This window comes from Mycteria americana, chromosome 6 (assembly GCF_035582795.1).
Source record: "Mycteria americana isolate JAX WOST 10 ecotype Jacksonville Zoo and Gardens chromosome 6, USCA_MyAme_1.0, whole genome shotgun sequence".
Taxonomy (NCBI): domain Eukaryota; kingdom Metazoa; phylum Chordata; class Aves; order Ciconiiformes; family Ciconiidae; genus Mycteria; species Mycteria americana.
Window position 1 is genome coordinate 50,972,844 of NC_134370.1, and position 17,699 is coordinate 50,990,542.

Consider the following 17,699-nt stretch of genomic DNA (forward strand, 5'->3'; position numbering starts at 1 on the left):
CAATTACAGGACAATGCTTGATCTGGTTTTGGTTTACAGCAAGACTGCATGTGAACTAGAAACAAAATTCAATAAATCATGGTAGGCTTCAACAGTCACATAGTATTTCTTCCCCTTGGACTGACAAGAATAGCTAAGGCAAACCCTGGACTGTGCTCTCATGACTGCATGAAAGTTTATGACATGGCCAAAGAAAAGCAAAGGATTAAATGCCTTCTGGTTAGAAAAGAGCCCATACAGGCCTGTTCACTGCTACTATCATGCAAGCTAAGGAACACAGTAAATTGAGATACATAGGATAAAAATGGAACAAGAGTAATTCTACTCAACTCTATGCAGTAAACAAAATGGTAAATAAAAATATAAAAGCCAGCACTGCATCAAAGTATCTGCATTATTTTTACAGTAGGAGTAGAATTCAGTTAAGTCTTAAGATGGTATTTTCTTGACTTTCAAATTATTGAGGTTGCCCACATTGCTAGCATAAAATATTAATCTTTAAGCAAAGTTTACTTGAAAGAAACATCATTGCATCAACATAGCACTGTCTACTGGATTCATGTCTACACTGAAGAAGCCAACAAATAACATTTCAAAATTCAGTCTCCACAGTAGCTAGTTATGACTCAAATTCACCCAACTATTTGCTTTAACTGGCAAGCACTATTTGATAGCAGCCCCTACAGTCCTGTCTGAAATAAGTTGGTCTGAATTCTTTCTGCTTCATCTTTACACATCTAAGCTCATTTCCACTGAAAAAAATGAGTGCAATACAAATCCAGGTATCTTTTTCTGATTATCAGGTGGGAAAAAACTGATATCCTAAATGAAAGCAAAGATACACTGCTTCTGAAACTTGTTCAGCTTCACATTAGCACAGGAGAGTTATAATTTGCTACTGAATTATATGCAACAGGAACTCCCCAAGGCAAAGCTCTCTACAATTAGTTCCAGTTCATCCATAGATGACTCAGCCTTCTACTTCAATTACAGCAGAAAAGACATCACATGCTAAACTGCTTCTCATCTGTCCTACCACAAATATGCTGTGAAAGAGCAGTGAACTTCCTAAGTGCACGCCTACCTGCTGCTCACAAGCATAGCTTGTTTCAGTAATAGATCCCATAGTCTACATAGTCAACAGTTTGGCTGTTGTCATTTTGCAAGGCCCATATTGGATTCAGGATAAGGTCAGCAGGGTGCTCTGACTTGCTAGTGTAACTCATTGAGCCTCAGCCAGTTGGGCATACTATTTGTCATAGTAAATTGAGATATAATCAAGACTTCAAATACCCTGCTAAAATTCCTCCACACATTATTACCTTCAGAGTGACTAGAAGACAGGTCCTACTTCAAACAAAACAAAACAAAAAGCCACAACGTAGAACTCAGTTGTTAACAGCATTAATTGTGAAAGTGGAATTAGCTTCCCACAGCTGTTCCAATGTTGGTAACCTGTGCATATGTATCACTTAGAAAAATTCTATGTTTTCCAATGTTTTCACATAGGAGCAGATAAAAATGCCGCTCATTTAAATAAAATGTAAATAGAAGAAAAATCCCCATACATCACAAAGCTACTCAAACCTTTCTTCTATGCTTAACATCTGTACAGCTTTTGTCATTGCTGTACACACCATCTGAATAATTTTTGAGTTGCTCCAAACAAACAAAATTTCTTCAGGTGAGACCACTTAACTGTGATTTTATTTGCAGGGAATAAAAATATGTTACAGAAGTATCCCTCATAAAACTGGATACCCAAGCTTCAGCAAACAGATTTTTCCCTGATGAAGTACACAAAAGATACCCAATTATTTGAACAAAATACCCATCAGTGGAGCTATATACTCAGTAATTTTACAAGACCATAACTCAGATTTCCACTGTTCAAATCTTGCACTGCCACACCGCACAAGTAACGACATACATGGGAAACCACGAAGCTAACAGGAAATGGGAAGCAGCTGTCAACAGTTTTGCTTAGCGGTGAAGAGGATGGAAGATGCTGAATGCACAAAAGCATTGCTTTCAATAGACTTCCAGTCTTTGCTCTTTGATGAACCACATCAGGAACCCAACATTACCAGCTTAGCTATTAAATCTCCCTAAACAATGCTCATCTCTCACTCTAAGAAACTGACAGAATAAATCAGCCCAGGCCATTCTTCCCTTAAAAGAATCACTTCTGTGATTCTGCTACTTAATCTTGCCAGAGAGTTGACGCTGCTTCCCACCAGGATCCGTCTGTCACTTTCCCAAACTGATATAGGTTGCACCAAATCTCCAAAAGAAAGAAGCCTTTCTTTCAGAGTGCAGAAAAAAAATAATACTGGAAAAAAACCCAAACAAAACACACACATACACACCTCAAGTTCACATCTCTTGGGCACGAATTATTGTGTATTACTTTACTTTCTGACATTCTGTCAAATAAAGGGTATGCGAAAGGCTCACCAATTTGATGGAAGGAGTAACTACAACTGAACAGCAGCTTTTGCAATTAAAAGGCTAGGTTCTCAACATAACCCAAAGCAAACAGAAAAGCAACTCTGAACCACATAAATAGCATTTATTTGAAAAAGTTTCCAAGTCATTTGAAATGCGGGAGTTTAGCCGCAACCAGTGCTACAATACACATGCAAAAGGAGAGGGTTATTTCATTACTGTTTTTAAACAGCCAAGTCTGGAAATCAAGAGATTAAGTGCTCAAAAATGTGTGTAATATAATGCTTCACAAGAATCTGAAGTTTTCACCTTCTAGTATGTAAAAAGTTGACAAGTTGCAGCATTCAAACCCTTACCAGTATGTACTGTAACTACTGCAATCCATACACACAGTATGCTGAACTTTCTCTTGTTTCTCTGTTTTCTTATGATTGGTCATAGGAATCTGTGCATCTTCATAATGCTTTTTTGCGTGGCCATTCACATATCTAAAATAAATGAAAAACAAAAAAGTCTTATACTTTTAAACAGTTACTTAACCAACATTCATTGAAAATAAGAAGTAAAAAGGCAGCCTAATAAGCATCCAACATTTATACAGGCATTAAAATAGGCAATTCATCTGTGTGAAAACACTGGTTAAATTTTCTAACTTTTTACCCCTTTACTCCTCCATGTTGTCCAAATTAATCTCTCCATCTCCTTCACAGCAACCACAAACTGGCATCCTTGTACCAAACCCAAGGATCTGGGCCCTGAACAGACTGATCCACCTTCACAACTGAGAAAATCATTAGCTCCCTTTTTCTATACCTGTAATGTGGTTAGTTCTCCATATTGTTTTCCCATATACTTTTCTTACAGCTCTACTTTTTTCTCCACCCAACACTCATCATGTTTGTGATTACTTTAACAGGGTGCTGACCCCCATATGAAAGCACATCCATTTTAAGCTTTCCCATTCTGCAGCACGATTTAATATTAGAGCATTCTACGTTTTATTAATTTCATTAATTTGAAAGGCTCTAGGGCTTGGGGTCACATAACTGAAAAAGAAATCTAAAATCCTACAGCTCTTTTGCTGACACAATGAGCATTTTCACACTCAAAATTTGAGATCTAGAAATTTAAGTATCTTTAATTTTAAAAAGTGTCATTACAAATGCAAGATCCCTAAGTTACCAGCTGAAAATCATTAACACTTAGAAGTGCATGACCAGACTTCAGGTGAATTCCCTCCTTCCCCATTTCTTGCTTGTTGAACTCAGTAATGCTAACGGATAGGAACTCTGCACATGCTCCACATAAAGGTCTTTGTATTCTACACTTGTTCTCACATGCAGGTGTAAACAATTCTGCTAACGCAGCTGTGCTAGTTACGGCACTGAAGCCACAGGGTTACCAACATTGCTGTGCTGGCAGAATCCTACAGCAATTATGTCATAACCCGAACAAGACAGCTGTGCTTGCAGGAGTTGGTTTTCTGCCTAACAGTGCAAGTGACAGGTTTATAAAGCTATGCTCCCACCAGAAACGCTCTGCTGCTGTAACACGGTCACTAGTGTTCCCAGTGACTCTAACCTGGAGGATATACTTCAAGTGAAAATCTGAAAAACTATTTCTCTTCCTTTGATTTCAAACATTATCTGAACAGAAGAATATGCCGTGTGCTTTCATGATCAAAAGTGCTCCCATTACAAGGTACATTACATTCTTCTCATTCAATTCTTTTCCATTCTAAGGATGGGAACAGTTTGAAAAGTCAAAACAAACTGCATAAATAACTGACTCAATGTCTCCTAACTGCACACAAGAAAGGTCAATATGTGGACAGTAGTAATATTTTTTTTAAATTGATAGCAAGTAAAATATTCCAAATTATTTCCTTCACACCATCACATAACATGAAGTAGCTCCCCCTCTCTTAGCTCCCACCAAGTATAAATTTATAAAAGAAATTAATAAATAAAAAGAAAAAAAAAAAAAAGGAGGTTGTGCTGAAAACTCTGAATAAGAGACATTATTAAAATTGTGGCACTTACTGCTATCCAGATCAAAGAAACAAAACCTGGAGTTTATTGAATCCACTTTAAAAGACAAAGTCACCAAGTTTAATGATGCTCTTCCAGAATAAAAGCACACCAGCACAAATGCTACCCTACAGATAAAAACATGTTCACATCTCAGATACTGTCTAAATGTCAACACTAACTGCATTCTCATTAATAAGTGCATCTCAAACATTTATGTAGCAGCAAATTTTCTACAATTATCCTGACATAGAAATAACAGCATTGACTGTATCATTCCTCTACAAATTCTTTTGGTGTACTTCAACTAATACAGACAAAAAACAGGTATACTCTGAAGGAATTCTGATGGTAGCTACTCCTTATATGTTACGGCAATAACTTTGTTCCAAAACTACACTACAGTACATTTAAGGCATTTTCTGTCTAAGCTGGACAGTTGCTGTTTTTCTCAAAATAAGCTGTGCCATCTTTGGATTTGTGGGTTTCCAAAAATTCTTATTGGTTTAATCTTATTACAATAGAAACATCTTTTACAGAATGGAACTTTATAATAATCCACTGAATTAGCAGTTCTCCAGGTACTTTTTGAGCTGAGCAATCACATTCACCATTCACTTTTCTTTTGGAAAAAAATTATGTTGAGTAGAATCTCTGGACTCTCACAAGGTAGAACAGAAGTGTGTTCAGTATAAATATACAATGTTAAATGAAATCATTACAGGTTTATTTCGGGGAAGTATAAGGCATTCAGGAAAATTTTGAATTAACTGCCTCAGAGTCGAGCCACAAAGGGAAAAGATAAAGGTCTGATGAAAAGATCTGCACACCAACACTTTGTACCCACCTTCCACAATGGACACTTGAGCACGTCAGACAGACCCATGGACTTTTATTTGACCGGCACACTATAAAAGATTTAAAAAAAAAAAAAGCGTCAAATTAATTGGCTCTGATATTACAGCTGCATAACACATCCTGAGCACTAGCAATAGCTCTGCTGACTCCACCTTAGCAGCACAGTTACATAAAATAGCCAGTCCTGTTCATTAACTTATATTAGGGAGTAAACTAACAGACTGAAGAGCTACTGACACTAAAGCACATTAGCCACCTTCGGGCTTGGGTTTGAGTCACAGGTTACACATTTACCTGTTACTTTCCACGAAAAATTTAAATATTTTGTTCATATTACATCCACATGAGGTCTACTTGATTTTGCAATACAATACAGAAATAACAGAAGCACAAGTAGCAAAAACACTGGTAAAGTTTAAAAACCTTTCTTTTGGCTTTTGATAAGGCAGTCCACCAAACACAGGAAAAAAAGCCACACCACTTCACTTCTGTTTCATAAAACTAGTTATACAAGAAGCCATTTTAAAGAAGATATTGCAAGAAAGCCTGATAATCTGATAAGAAACACACAGGATAAATTACTGTGCAATGCATGACAATACACACCATTTATACCATACGTATTTGTATGCTGCAGTGCTGGTAAAGGCTTTATCCATAAAGATTTTTACCCTTTCAGTCATGCACAAGAAGCTGAAAGGTTAAAATGTAACACAGTGCTGTGCTTTGCAATCCATTCAAGACACCAGAAGATGTTATCTAATTTTTTTAGCTGTCTTCTAAGTCTAGAAAACTTAAATTAAACAAACATGGATGTTTTTAAGCTGAAGGGCTTAAAGGGGGAAAAAACAGCAGATACTAGAAAATTATGAAACCCCATCCCAGGGTAGTCATAGAAACGGGACATTCCAACTCCTACCCCAACCCAGTATCAAAGTCTGCAAATTCAGATTAGAAACAAAAATCTCAATAAATAACCCACGTAGCCAGAACATAGTAAAACAGGCAAGCAGAGGAAAATTTCTATTAGTCAAGTCAAGAAAAAGTATATATAAACAATTGCAATTTTGAAACTGCAACTAAATCGATATTGAACACTCAAATTTTGAGAGGAATTCCAATTTGGATCATGTCATTGAAGGAGGAATGCAATGATATACAATGCTTAGATTTGAACGAAGTAAAATTGTTAACAACTATCCATTACCACAGAATTTCCAGAAACAGCATTACACTTTCAAATACCCAACTAATATGATGAGAAAAGAAAAATTAAATGCTAAGTGCACTTCTGCAAGGGCAGAAAACAACAATAAAAAGATTACTTCAATTATCCCAAAAATACAAAAGGGTATGATGCCACCTAATTTTGCACATGCTATAAATAACTGCTTCTTGGAGCAGCCAGTCAAAAAAGTCACAGAGGAAAAATAAGACACCAGAAACATGAGGGTCTGTGAGGCTGGGGGAAGAAGGGACAAAGAGAAGATTATTAAATCCTAGCATACATGTAAATTATTTATATTGTTATTTATTGTCGAAAAGCTTGAGAACAGCCTTCCCTGTCTGGAGTCACACCTTAGAGAAAGGAACTGGGGAAACTGAAGCATACACAGAAGCTGCTCCAGGGCAGGATCACCGGAGCAGGCTAATTCAGGACTTCTAGCAAATCTCAAAAATACGTTCACCAAGCTACTAACCATGGTACATATCAAACTGTTAAGATCAAAGACTACCAGAGAAAACTAAGCTAACAAAAGTGAAAGAAGTTTCTTTATCGAATTAAATGCTACTAAAAAGAAAGAGCAAGGAGGGGGTCAATTTTTAGTTGGGAGAGAAGTGACTAGGCTTAGCTGTTTAGAAGAGCTAATACACTTTTCCACTGTTAGATTTCACCTTTTTTATTTAAATGAGATGGAAAAATAAACTACCTAATACTGCTTCTTAAAGAATTGTTTCTTGGATTTGAATTCATTATTACAAATAGTTATATTTCAATTCACAGGCCCAATCCAAGGAATGTTTAAAACTAAGAATTTTACTATGTTCACTGGAAAAAAAGCGCATTCCACAGAAATATTATTTGAAGTAACTACTTTAAACTCTTTACTAAAGACTCCAGAATTGTTTTCATCAACTGCTGCAATTATTACTTTGAGAAACACACTTTCTCACATCTCAGTTTTCTGGTTGTGGTTTTCCAAAACCAAATTTTCCTATTTCTGAAGTTGATGAGTCCCCACAACTATGATGGTAACCTTGCAATAGACAGAGGACAGCCAGGTAGAGCTGTTTTGGCTTACATTTGAAGTCAGAAAAGTAGAAGAAGTTTGTCTAATTTGACCAAAATGTTATCAAGAAAACCATTTGGCACTGGCAAACAGAAGAGAAAGGTAAGACCTTAAATAGTTATCAGTTAAAAATGGGCTAAAAAGGGACCACCAGTCTAACCTGATACAATTTTATTTTCCTGAATTACACAAACTGAAAGGTAAAAAATTAACCGGAAGGAAACAGAAGCCAAAACCATTCATGCACTTAAACACAGATTAAGTGCTGCATGAACAAATCACTACCCTACATTTTCCTTGCCAGGAACATGAAACAGTCTTCCTAGTGTTAAAATCCCAGCAGAAATCTCCCACTTTGAAGTAACAGCAGAAATCTCCCACTTTGAAGTAACATTTTTGCTTTCACTATGTTATCATCTGTGGACAGAACTGGTTCTCAACCAGTAGGTCAAAGCATTACGATGCAAACTATTATTCTTACTTTCCACCATGTACCACACAATTACAATTTCACATTCAGGTATTTTAAAAACCAACACTGCTTGCTTGTCAAGTGTTAAATTATACTGAAGCAGTATAAACAAAGCCAGCAAATGAGTCCACCAACTCTGCACAATGCCAAAAAAATAGCGATCACTAAAATGTTCCATCTTTCATATCGGGGAATAGGAAAAGATGGCTCATTTATTTGCTTTAACTTTTAGGAAGAATGTTGCTCCAATTGCATCACATTAGAAATGTGTAGTTTATCTTCTGCACAAACATCTCCTCCCACAAAGAACTCAAATAACATGGCAGTGACTCCCACTAAGATTAAACACAGAAGCCAGTATTAAATTTGTGACCTACAGTTGCTCTGTTCCGAGAGGATTACACAATTGATTTTTTTAAAGGTTGCTGAAGATTGTATTCTGTATTTCTCTGAGGTTGGCTCAGTAGATAACTGCATTAAACCGTGGCTCTCTAGGTATTCCTCAATTCAGATCTTGAAGCAGTTACTGTCTGTTACTTACTATTAATAAATTAGATTAGGCTGGTAGCTTCAGGCGTTAGTCAGGACTCGAACAAGACAGGCACCATGGAATGCACAGGAAAAGCGCAGTCACTGCCCTGAACTGCTTATAATTAAAGGTAGACAGTTTGGCTTCATCTGTAGAGAAAGTGCATGTTATTCCTCTCAGATGTGGTACTGACATGAAGGCACTAGGCTTAAAAGCAGACCAGAAACAAGAGACACAGATCCATAGCAAATCCCTTCTCAATTCAAAGCACATTACACAGCCCTGGAACTTGGCCCTTAAAACAGACTTGGGTGTTCAGGACTTTCAGGTCAGACAGTTACACAGAACTGTGAGGAAAGACTCTCAAACCCATTTGTACAGGTACGTATGTCTTCCCTCAATAATAAGTATTCCAATTGGGATTTGGGTTTTTATTTTTTTTTTAGTGCTATTTAAAAAAAAGAGGAGGAGGGGTACACTACATAACTTTATTCCAAAGTAGGGGGTGCTATGTTCAACAAACATCTTAACCACATTAAAAAAACCTTAATTATCTGTGTTTGTTACACTTTATTTAGTGGTATACAGGCTAAGGAACATTGGCTGCTTTCTCAGCTTGAACTAAAGTGGCTACTGCCAACGGTTACCAACTGCCTCATTTTGCTCTATTTTTAGAATAACTTGAAGTGGTTAGGCAAAGATGATACTAACATGTCAAAAGAAAAGGGAAAGCAAATCTGCAATGCCACAATGTTGTCTGAAGCAGTAAGTCATTTGCCATTTTACAACAGCATCAGCTTATTCAGAAGCTTAGAAACGTAATTTTTCATCATGTAATAGGAAGGGGAAATACAATCTTTTACAGAACAATTTCTCTAAGTGAAATCTGAATACTCATTTGTTATACAGCCTACAAATCCCTCTGTAAATGAAGAGGAGTATCAATCCATCCTCAAGAGAGCAAACAATCAAACACCCCTACATAAAGACTCATATGTAACTATGGGAACATTCAGAGATGTCCCTCCCCCTCCAGCTTCCACTTTCTGTAAATCTTCCTGATAAATAATGTTCATCGAGTTATGCCAAGTAGAATGAGTAAGATATGGCTAATCAGTTTGGCACTCTCATCACAGGGCCCCCACCCCATCTTACCCTCATGATCACTCAAGTATGTACTTCTGAATCTTGACTTTTTTTCCCCAAAAACTGACTCCAAGCGCAGTCTTGTGAAGCATGAACGCTCCTGGCAAACACTGTATTCCTTACAGAACAAAACTGCAGATTTCCACTGTAGGAAAGTTACAACTATGTAGAAGTATACAAACAACCCCTGAAACTAACAGTTTTGTTTAAATAGCACACTGCATAATTTAGAAACTGGCAAAAGAAAAAAGAAGCAGGAAGAGGAGGAGACAAACAGGAAGCAGTTTCTGTAAGGCAGCCAAGTTAAGAAACCTGCAAGATACAGCGTCCACCAGAGATCCGGCGGTAGCGCAGCCATGTGATCAATGCAAACCAGTGACTTCGCCAGTCACAGGAGCACAAGTGACCTGAGGCCATAGCTACTACAGAACTGTGCTTACATCCAAGTTCTAAAATAGTCCTTTATTACATCACTAAAGAAAAGGCCACAAAATATCAGCACAATAAGAGCAATACGTTGGTCCTTCTGTTAAGAGCACGTTGAATGGAAACAAGATTAGGGTCATTAAACTAGTTCCAATAGTCTCCACAGCCTTTACAAAACGGCCTGGACTTTGTTCTCAAAAGGAGTTGTACCAACACTACTATCTCATAGTATAATTACATGGTTAAACTACAATAACATAATGACCTGCAGGGAAACATCTTTGGACTAAGTGACTTTTTCAGTTCAGTTTATGTTGGTATAGTAGATCAGCTATACTGATATAAGCTGAACTGAAAAAGGCCACTGTTACTCCACTCCGCATCTGCACAAGGAACAGTATTTACTTAGTCGTGGCTGCACTGGTATACTGATACTGTGCTGAGCAAACTGTCCCACATACATAAGCATTTGGTGACAAACACATATATATGCTACATCTGTAGAGTATGCTGTATGTGTGGCATGTATACACATGCTATACGTATGCATGTGCGCATACACACATATACTTGCGTATCTCCAAAAAAAAAAAAAGGCAAGAATACTGTTGAAGTATTCTAGAGAAGTAGACTTACTTTTCCTTTCCCATATCTTTAACTTCATTTTGCCTAACAATCCTTCAGTGCCCTGCTTAATTCAGATTTAGTAGCAAGACAATGTTACGTTTTGCTCCTAAAAGAGCCTGACAAATGCAGCAAAAAAGAGCTGGGCAGTATCCCTTAACAACATGTGAAGAAAAAAGAAGCAACAATCTGCATACCAAAATGTGAAACCCTTGCTTTGTGAAACACAATCCTTTTGTCTGTGACACATCAGGCCTAAGGAATCAGACTAGAAGCTGCCTCCTCCAAAGATCTGGAAGTAAAGGTGAGAGAAACTCGCAAGCAAAAAATCCTGGGAAACAATCACAAGTGGTGGGAATACAAAACTCTGCACAAACATTTAACCAAAATTAGGCAAACCTCTTTAGTAGTAACATCTCAAATGCAAAGTTTTTCAATCACAGGATTCAGAGCATTTCTCAGAGAGCCCACTTCCATTTTACAGACTGAAAAATGGAGAATGAGAGATCAAGTAATTTACCAAAATAATTTTATCAGCATAGATGAGAACTGAGCCTACTAGCCTTAACACCTGAGTCCTTTTATGTCATTTTACTTGCAGGCAAGGGTAAGACATCCCAAAACTCAGCACTCCACACAAAACTTTCAAGGTGACTTGCCAAAACAGCTCTGAATTAAACACCTAAAACTTCCCATATGCAATACACAAGCAATATCAGGCATCTGAGAGCATCATCTATGAAAGCCAGTATTCCAAGTAGGGAATTGTTCAAGTTATTAGCCTATGAGAAATATCAAGGAGACAAACGTGTTGGATGTTGTCCCTGCTTTGGGCTTACGTGCTGGGGCTGCAAAAAAGCTCTGCCCACCACTGGAATTTACTCTGGAACTCCCTCTGGATGCAGGCACAACTTTTCAAAGACTGAATAAAACAGCTGAGGAGTTTTCTCCACGCAATACCCATTCATTCAAGATGTCAATGTCCCAGGTTTAATGCACACACCTCTTACCCTTGGAAGACCTTCCTTCCAGACTACTACCAAGTGCTGAGGGAGGACTGACAACTCCTTTTGTTAAAAGATGGCACTTCCTATGATATTCAGGGGAACAGTGAGACAAAGCAAGAGAGTGTGACTTTCACCAAGCCTAGCACTTACAACTTTTACCTAGGCTGCAGTCTCTGCAGCAATGAATATCCATGCATTCCACAGTCAAAATCCACCAGATGAAACATTCAGTCGTTAGAATTGAGACTGGAACACAGGATTTTCCACTTACAATGAACTGTCCAAATCACAACATTACAGAGCCATGTGCACTCCTTCCTTCTGGCCCATGAACTCAGTTATAAACCAGCATATACAATAAAACGGCTTCTCAGAGCAAAAATTAGAAGTCTTACTCATCACAGAACATCAGTCAAGATTGTAGGACATCTGGATATGTGCAGAACCAGACACTCGGGCACTGAAAAAAACACTTTACTAGCAGAATCAAAGCAGCCTAAAAAATACAGATGTCCTCCAAGGTAAGTCTGCATGTAAAAATTCAAAACAGGCAATATAAGTTACTTAGTACTAAGTACACATGTATTAACACAACTGATCATGTTCTCAGTTTTTGACTTCGCATTCTTTTGTGTATTTAAAAAGGCAGTTACTACAAGCATACATGCAAGCTTTATTATCTGAACCTATTGTCTGTTTACATTCAGGAGGAATCAAAAATACTGAAATGAGTATCTCAACTAAACATGTCAAAATCTTAAGACAGGGCAGGCATTAACATACACAGAAGCGTGCTAAGCCCAAGTAGAATGCTAACATTATTTCACAATCTAGGAGTAGATTCCAGAACTTAAATACCGAGTTAAATGTCTATGGTTGTTGATTGGGATTTCTGGGGGGTCGGGGTTGTTTTGGGAGGGGGTGGGGGTGTTGGTGTGTTTAAACTGTATACACATCTGGTAAAAGTACCTGCTCTACATTTTGAGAACTTAAGGCTAGTCAGTTCCAGATGAGTAACTGTAATGAAAGCCAGGTGACTGAAAAAGGAAGTAAATGTTACAAGAGTATTTTGTAAACCTTTGAGTAGGCTAAAGTCCCATTTTAGGCAGAGAATGCAGGAAAAAGGAATGTTATAGGCTTTGAAAACTAGACCATGTTCTACACCTTACATACAAGCCAACTGTTTTACCTTTTAGGTTTTAAAGAGTATTCCCACTGGTTTTCAAACTTCATTTCACATAAAGTTCTTCTTTCTATCCTACCCTCAGCCCCATTACAAGAAGTTCATAAATGGACTGAACTTGTTCTAAACTGTTTGATATTAGAAAAATAAATATTCTATTTAACGGCATTTTACATAAGTTTCATTTGTTAGACATCTTTATTGCTATTTTAGAAAAACAGCATTCTAGTCAAAATGAAACCAGACAGAAGGGGAAATGGTTCTGAATTATGCTATTTAAAATGTTTTGTTTTAAAATCAGCTAACACCTACATACTAGAGGAAAGGATAAGAAAAGATGAAATTTAAATTACATTTAAATCAAAGCAAGAGAATTTACAAGGAAGCAAGTTTCCTGGTAAGCATTACTAACAATACAAAAATGTTAACCATTCTTTCAGTGTTTCACACCCTCATAACAACGAGATGCACAATGAATAGAAGTCTCAACAATACCAAGTCTGAGCCTGACTCAAATCACATTCAAATGTAAGAGATTTCAAATAGACTCTAAAGAACATTTAAAGAAAGAAAGAAACAAACAAAAAAAAACCTACCCTCACCTTACAACTATGGAAAAAAGAAAGTTACTTCTTCTGATATTATCTTTCAGCCAAAACCAGAAAGATTAAGTTTTTAGTGAGAAAACAAATAGTAAGTAATTTTGTATAGTGAGTGAATTTATGAAATCAGCTAATAATTGTGCTTATGTATAATGGTACGTGTGGTTTCCTCCTCTTTGTCACTAAATAAAAGCATTACTCAGTCTCATATAAGAAATTTCACAGATGGTTACAGTGAACCAATCTATTACAATGGAAAGCTATATATAATTCAGACATACTAAACAACAACTGAGTAAGAATATAAAACACAGGTAGGTGAACAATTTTTCGTAGAATAAATAGGTCACTGAAGTCCCCAACACATTCCTAACATTGAAGAATGTTTGTCAGAGAACAACATCATTAGCTTCATCTGCATGCAATTCAGTTAGGCTCAACCACATTGGCTTACAGTTCGGTATTTTGATTACGCAATCAGAATTCCACACTGAAAAACTTGGAAGTTAAAAAATGCATGCTTTTTTATCTGCCTATATTCTTAATCCAGTAGTGGAAAAGCAGACAGGTAGGTAAGAACTTCTTTCAATCGGTGTAAACAGACATGTCAGTTCCTGAGGAAGTGGTTAAACGAACGGAAAAAAAAAAAAACAAACCCCAAACACAAAAAGGTGCAAATCCAAAGTCATATCACCTATAGCAGCAATATACAAAGACACAGAGCGTGCTGTGCTGCTTCTTTTGTTATGGTAAAGAAATAAGATCACTTAGCGCTACCAATCACACACACAGGTAGTTAGCTCTCAGGCTACAGTAGTGCCATATTTTTTTGGTAATTTAGTCTTTCTACATGTTAAATCAAACTTCAGGTCAAGAAATCTCAGAGGTTGATCTTCCTGCATATACCACATAAATCACATCCTACCTGAAAGCAACACTGAGAAAACATGCATTATTAAAAAAAAAAAAAAAAAAAAAAAAAAAAGTAACACACCAGTAGCAGGCTTATTTTTACTGAACAATCACAGCCAAAAGCATTTTTTAAAAAATTATTGCCTCTATTTCTCCTTTACATTCTAAAAAAAAATTTCTAGTGGTTTGGCTACGTTGATAACTAATTAGTATCCAAATTTAAATACATACATGCACACACATATATACTTATCTATTTTAAAATTAAATGCTTTCTAGCCCTCACTGATATTGCTCCTCATTATAGCAGTAACATGCCAAGAAAAAACAAAGTTGTTCAATCTTTATGTTAGAGCGAGACACACAAATATTCATTTTCATACAGCAGCCAGAAAAAGCACAGCAAAGCCAACAGTGTAACGTAATTTTTAAACCCTTAAGGAAAGGAATCTTCTTGAGTCAGTTAGCAATCAATCTCAGGTCAAAACATTCAAGCTGGAAATAGGAGAGAAAAGAGGGGAAAGACAGCAAAAAGGCTTCTTGCTTTCTTTATATAACCTGGTAATTAATTTACTTATTTGTAGTCCACACTATTTCATCCCTAATTCCCCAATTCTAGCAAGACACATTACTAACCATCCCTGTGAACAAAAAAGAAAGAAATCAAATGCGCAGTGGACAAAAACATTACCAAATGAAAAACTTATGAACCAAAGGTTAAAAAAAAGGAAGTTTAAAAAGGGTCATGGCTATCTTGAGAAAATGCACCTGTATTTTGACATGGACAAGCAGATGTTCACATTCATACAGAATCCTAAATGATGTACCTATGAATTACCTTGAAAAATCAGTATCTGCCTGTTTGCTAAGGACACGTTTGCTAAGGTCCTGCTTTGATAAGGACCTCCAACCCCCACCCGCAAGCCATGTCGCTTTAAAGTTAAAAAGCTGTTAAAAAGCTGTCTGCTTGCAATATTGCGGGGGGGGGGAGGGGGGCCGGCGGCTAACTTCCAGAAGAATCACCTTATTTTGTCAGGTTGCCTGTGGGTATTGTGATTAGATTCAAATGGGTAATAAAATCTGTCAAAGAAATTTCATAACTATGTTTACAAGATCCAAAATTACGCAAGATGTTCCAAAGGGGGAAAAAAACCCCAACCACTAGAGGATTGCTTTGACATACCAGTTAAGATTGCTGAATGATAAGTGTATTCATTGTGTCACGTACAGTTTAAAACACCCTCTTATAATCAAGGAAATGAATCATTAAGGACACAAAATCTTACACTGCTCCTGTAACAAGGACACCATAAAGTTATCAGATATTATTCTAATTCACTCTACAATAAAAACCGTTTCCTCCAATAATCTCGAAATAAAAATCAGAAAAGCCTTAACTAGTTTTCAGATCTAAACTTCTGATTAAGTTGCACTTTCTAACCTCCATGGATTATTTTAATTAATGGCCTTTAAATACTTTTTACCTAGGGAAAGAGTGTTTGTTAAAACAGAAAGCAAAGCATGAACGGGTAACTAAATGAGGTGAGTGGCACAGAAATGGTCCAAAGCTTAATTTCATTCCAAACACTGGGTCTGAAGCTTTCACTCTATGAACCTCAGACACAGATGCAACAAAAAAAAATTAACTAGCCTAACTCTGTCAGCCTTGGGCACCTTGCAACAATCAGAAAAACAGAGTAAGAATAATACATTGATCTTGTTTAACACCTGCACATCTTGAAGGGCTTGGGAAAGGCAGGTGAAAATTATTATCCTGCTTACATTTAAGCCAGCCATAATGAAATTTGCACTAATCTGTGGATAAATCAAGAGTCTGCCATGCACACGAGTCTGTCTCCTACACATTTGTGTGTGCCTTATATATCCCACTTCCACAATGCCTCAGACTATCCTGTCTCCTTACCATATGGTACACTTTGAAGAGTCATTTCAAAACACTGATTTTTAGTTAGATCATTAAATACTTTGGAACAGTCATTAGTAAAATTTGTCCTTCAAAATTTATCTTCAAAATCATCATGAAGACTAGATCGAGTTTCTAAACACAGGCAATGCATTAAATGTCTGCCTACTTCTTGCCTCTGAAACAGTTTCTTTCCCCAACTAGCGTTCAAGTTTAGTGACAGGTTGTGATTTGTTGAATATAAACAAATATTTGAAGAGAAAAATCTAGAAAATATTAATCACCATCAATTTAAGTTTATTGACTTCTAAAAGATACCAAGCATTTGAAAACAAAGAATCCCCTCTTTTGTAATTAAAAGGAAAAATAGGTCTAGCTTATGAGACCAAAATTGAGACCCTTACCCTACCTCAATAAATGTGCATCTTCTAATAGAATCAGTTCTAAAGCATTATGCTTTATCACACAGACAAAGATAACTACTGCCCCCATGGTTAGCTCATACATCAGTAACCAATTCAAATAGAAAAAAAATTAACAGTTTTAAAGGAAAACAAGACTGAGTCTAAAAAAACCCAAATCTAACAAGCTTTACTTAAAAAGACAGCCAGGGAATGAATTTAAGGAGATATAACAACCTATAAAGTCTGTAGAGTTACTAATGCATTCCTGCATTGCAGTGACCCAGAGAAACAGATGAAAGACTACCCAACTTTGAAGTTAAATGTGACTGAATGAAAAAAGGTAAATTTTTTAACATACTTATTTTGTGATTTAAATTTCAGAATAAATCTGGCAATTTCCAGCCCAAATTCCTTTTTCCAGATGTAGGGTGACAAATAACCTTCACACTTACAGACCATTAGGTCCGCACACTGTCCATGAGCTTAGCCTGAGGCTACATGCAGCTTACTGAACAGAATTTTTCACAGGAAGAAGGTCCTACCTACCCCTCTCCAGTCTCAGTGAGTTCTCTCTCCTTCTCCTGTATTCTAGTGAGAATGGAAGGAAAGAGGAAATTAGGACCTCTAGTAATAAAAAGGAAAAGGCAAAAGGAGAGACAAATACTCACGGAGATGGAGAAGAAATACTAACGAGGAACCGAGATGAAAAAAGGAAAGCCTAGACAGTTAAAGCCTGTGTACCTGAGCTTTTACAGTATATTTGTTTTGGCACAGACTGCAACAGTCCAACGCCAAAAACCACAGTGTGGCAGAATGCTGTTACCCACCCCAATGGAGAACAGT

The 17,699-nt window shown here is 36.9% G+C and overlaps 1 protein-coding gene across 3 annotated transcripts in view; it reads right to left on the reverse strand.

The window, feature by feature from the left end:
- USP3 (ubiquitin specific peptidase 3) overlaps positions 1 to 17,699 on the reverse strand; it is a 97,926-nt gene that overhangs the window by 24,333 nt on the left and 55,894 nt on the right. For all 3 annotated transcript variants that reach the window (XM_075505780.1, XM_075505778.1, XM_075505779.1), the window contains exons 2-3: positions 5,326 to 5,386; positions 2,805 to 2,936 (exon numbers count right to left, since the gene is read on the reverse strand). In XM_075505780.1, coding sequence (XP_075361895.1) covers positions 2,805 to 2,887 — 83 coding nt within the window. In that variant the 5' untranslated portion in view covers positions 2,888 to 2,936; positions 5,326 to 5,386. The remainder of the gene's footprint in view (positions 1 to 2,804; positions 2,937 to 5,325; positions 5,387 to 17,699) is intronic.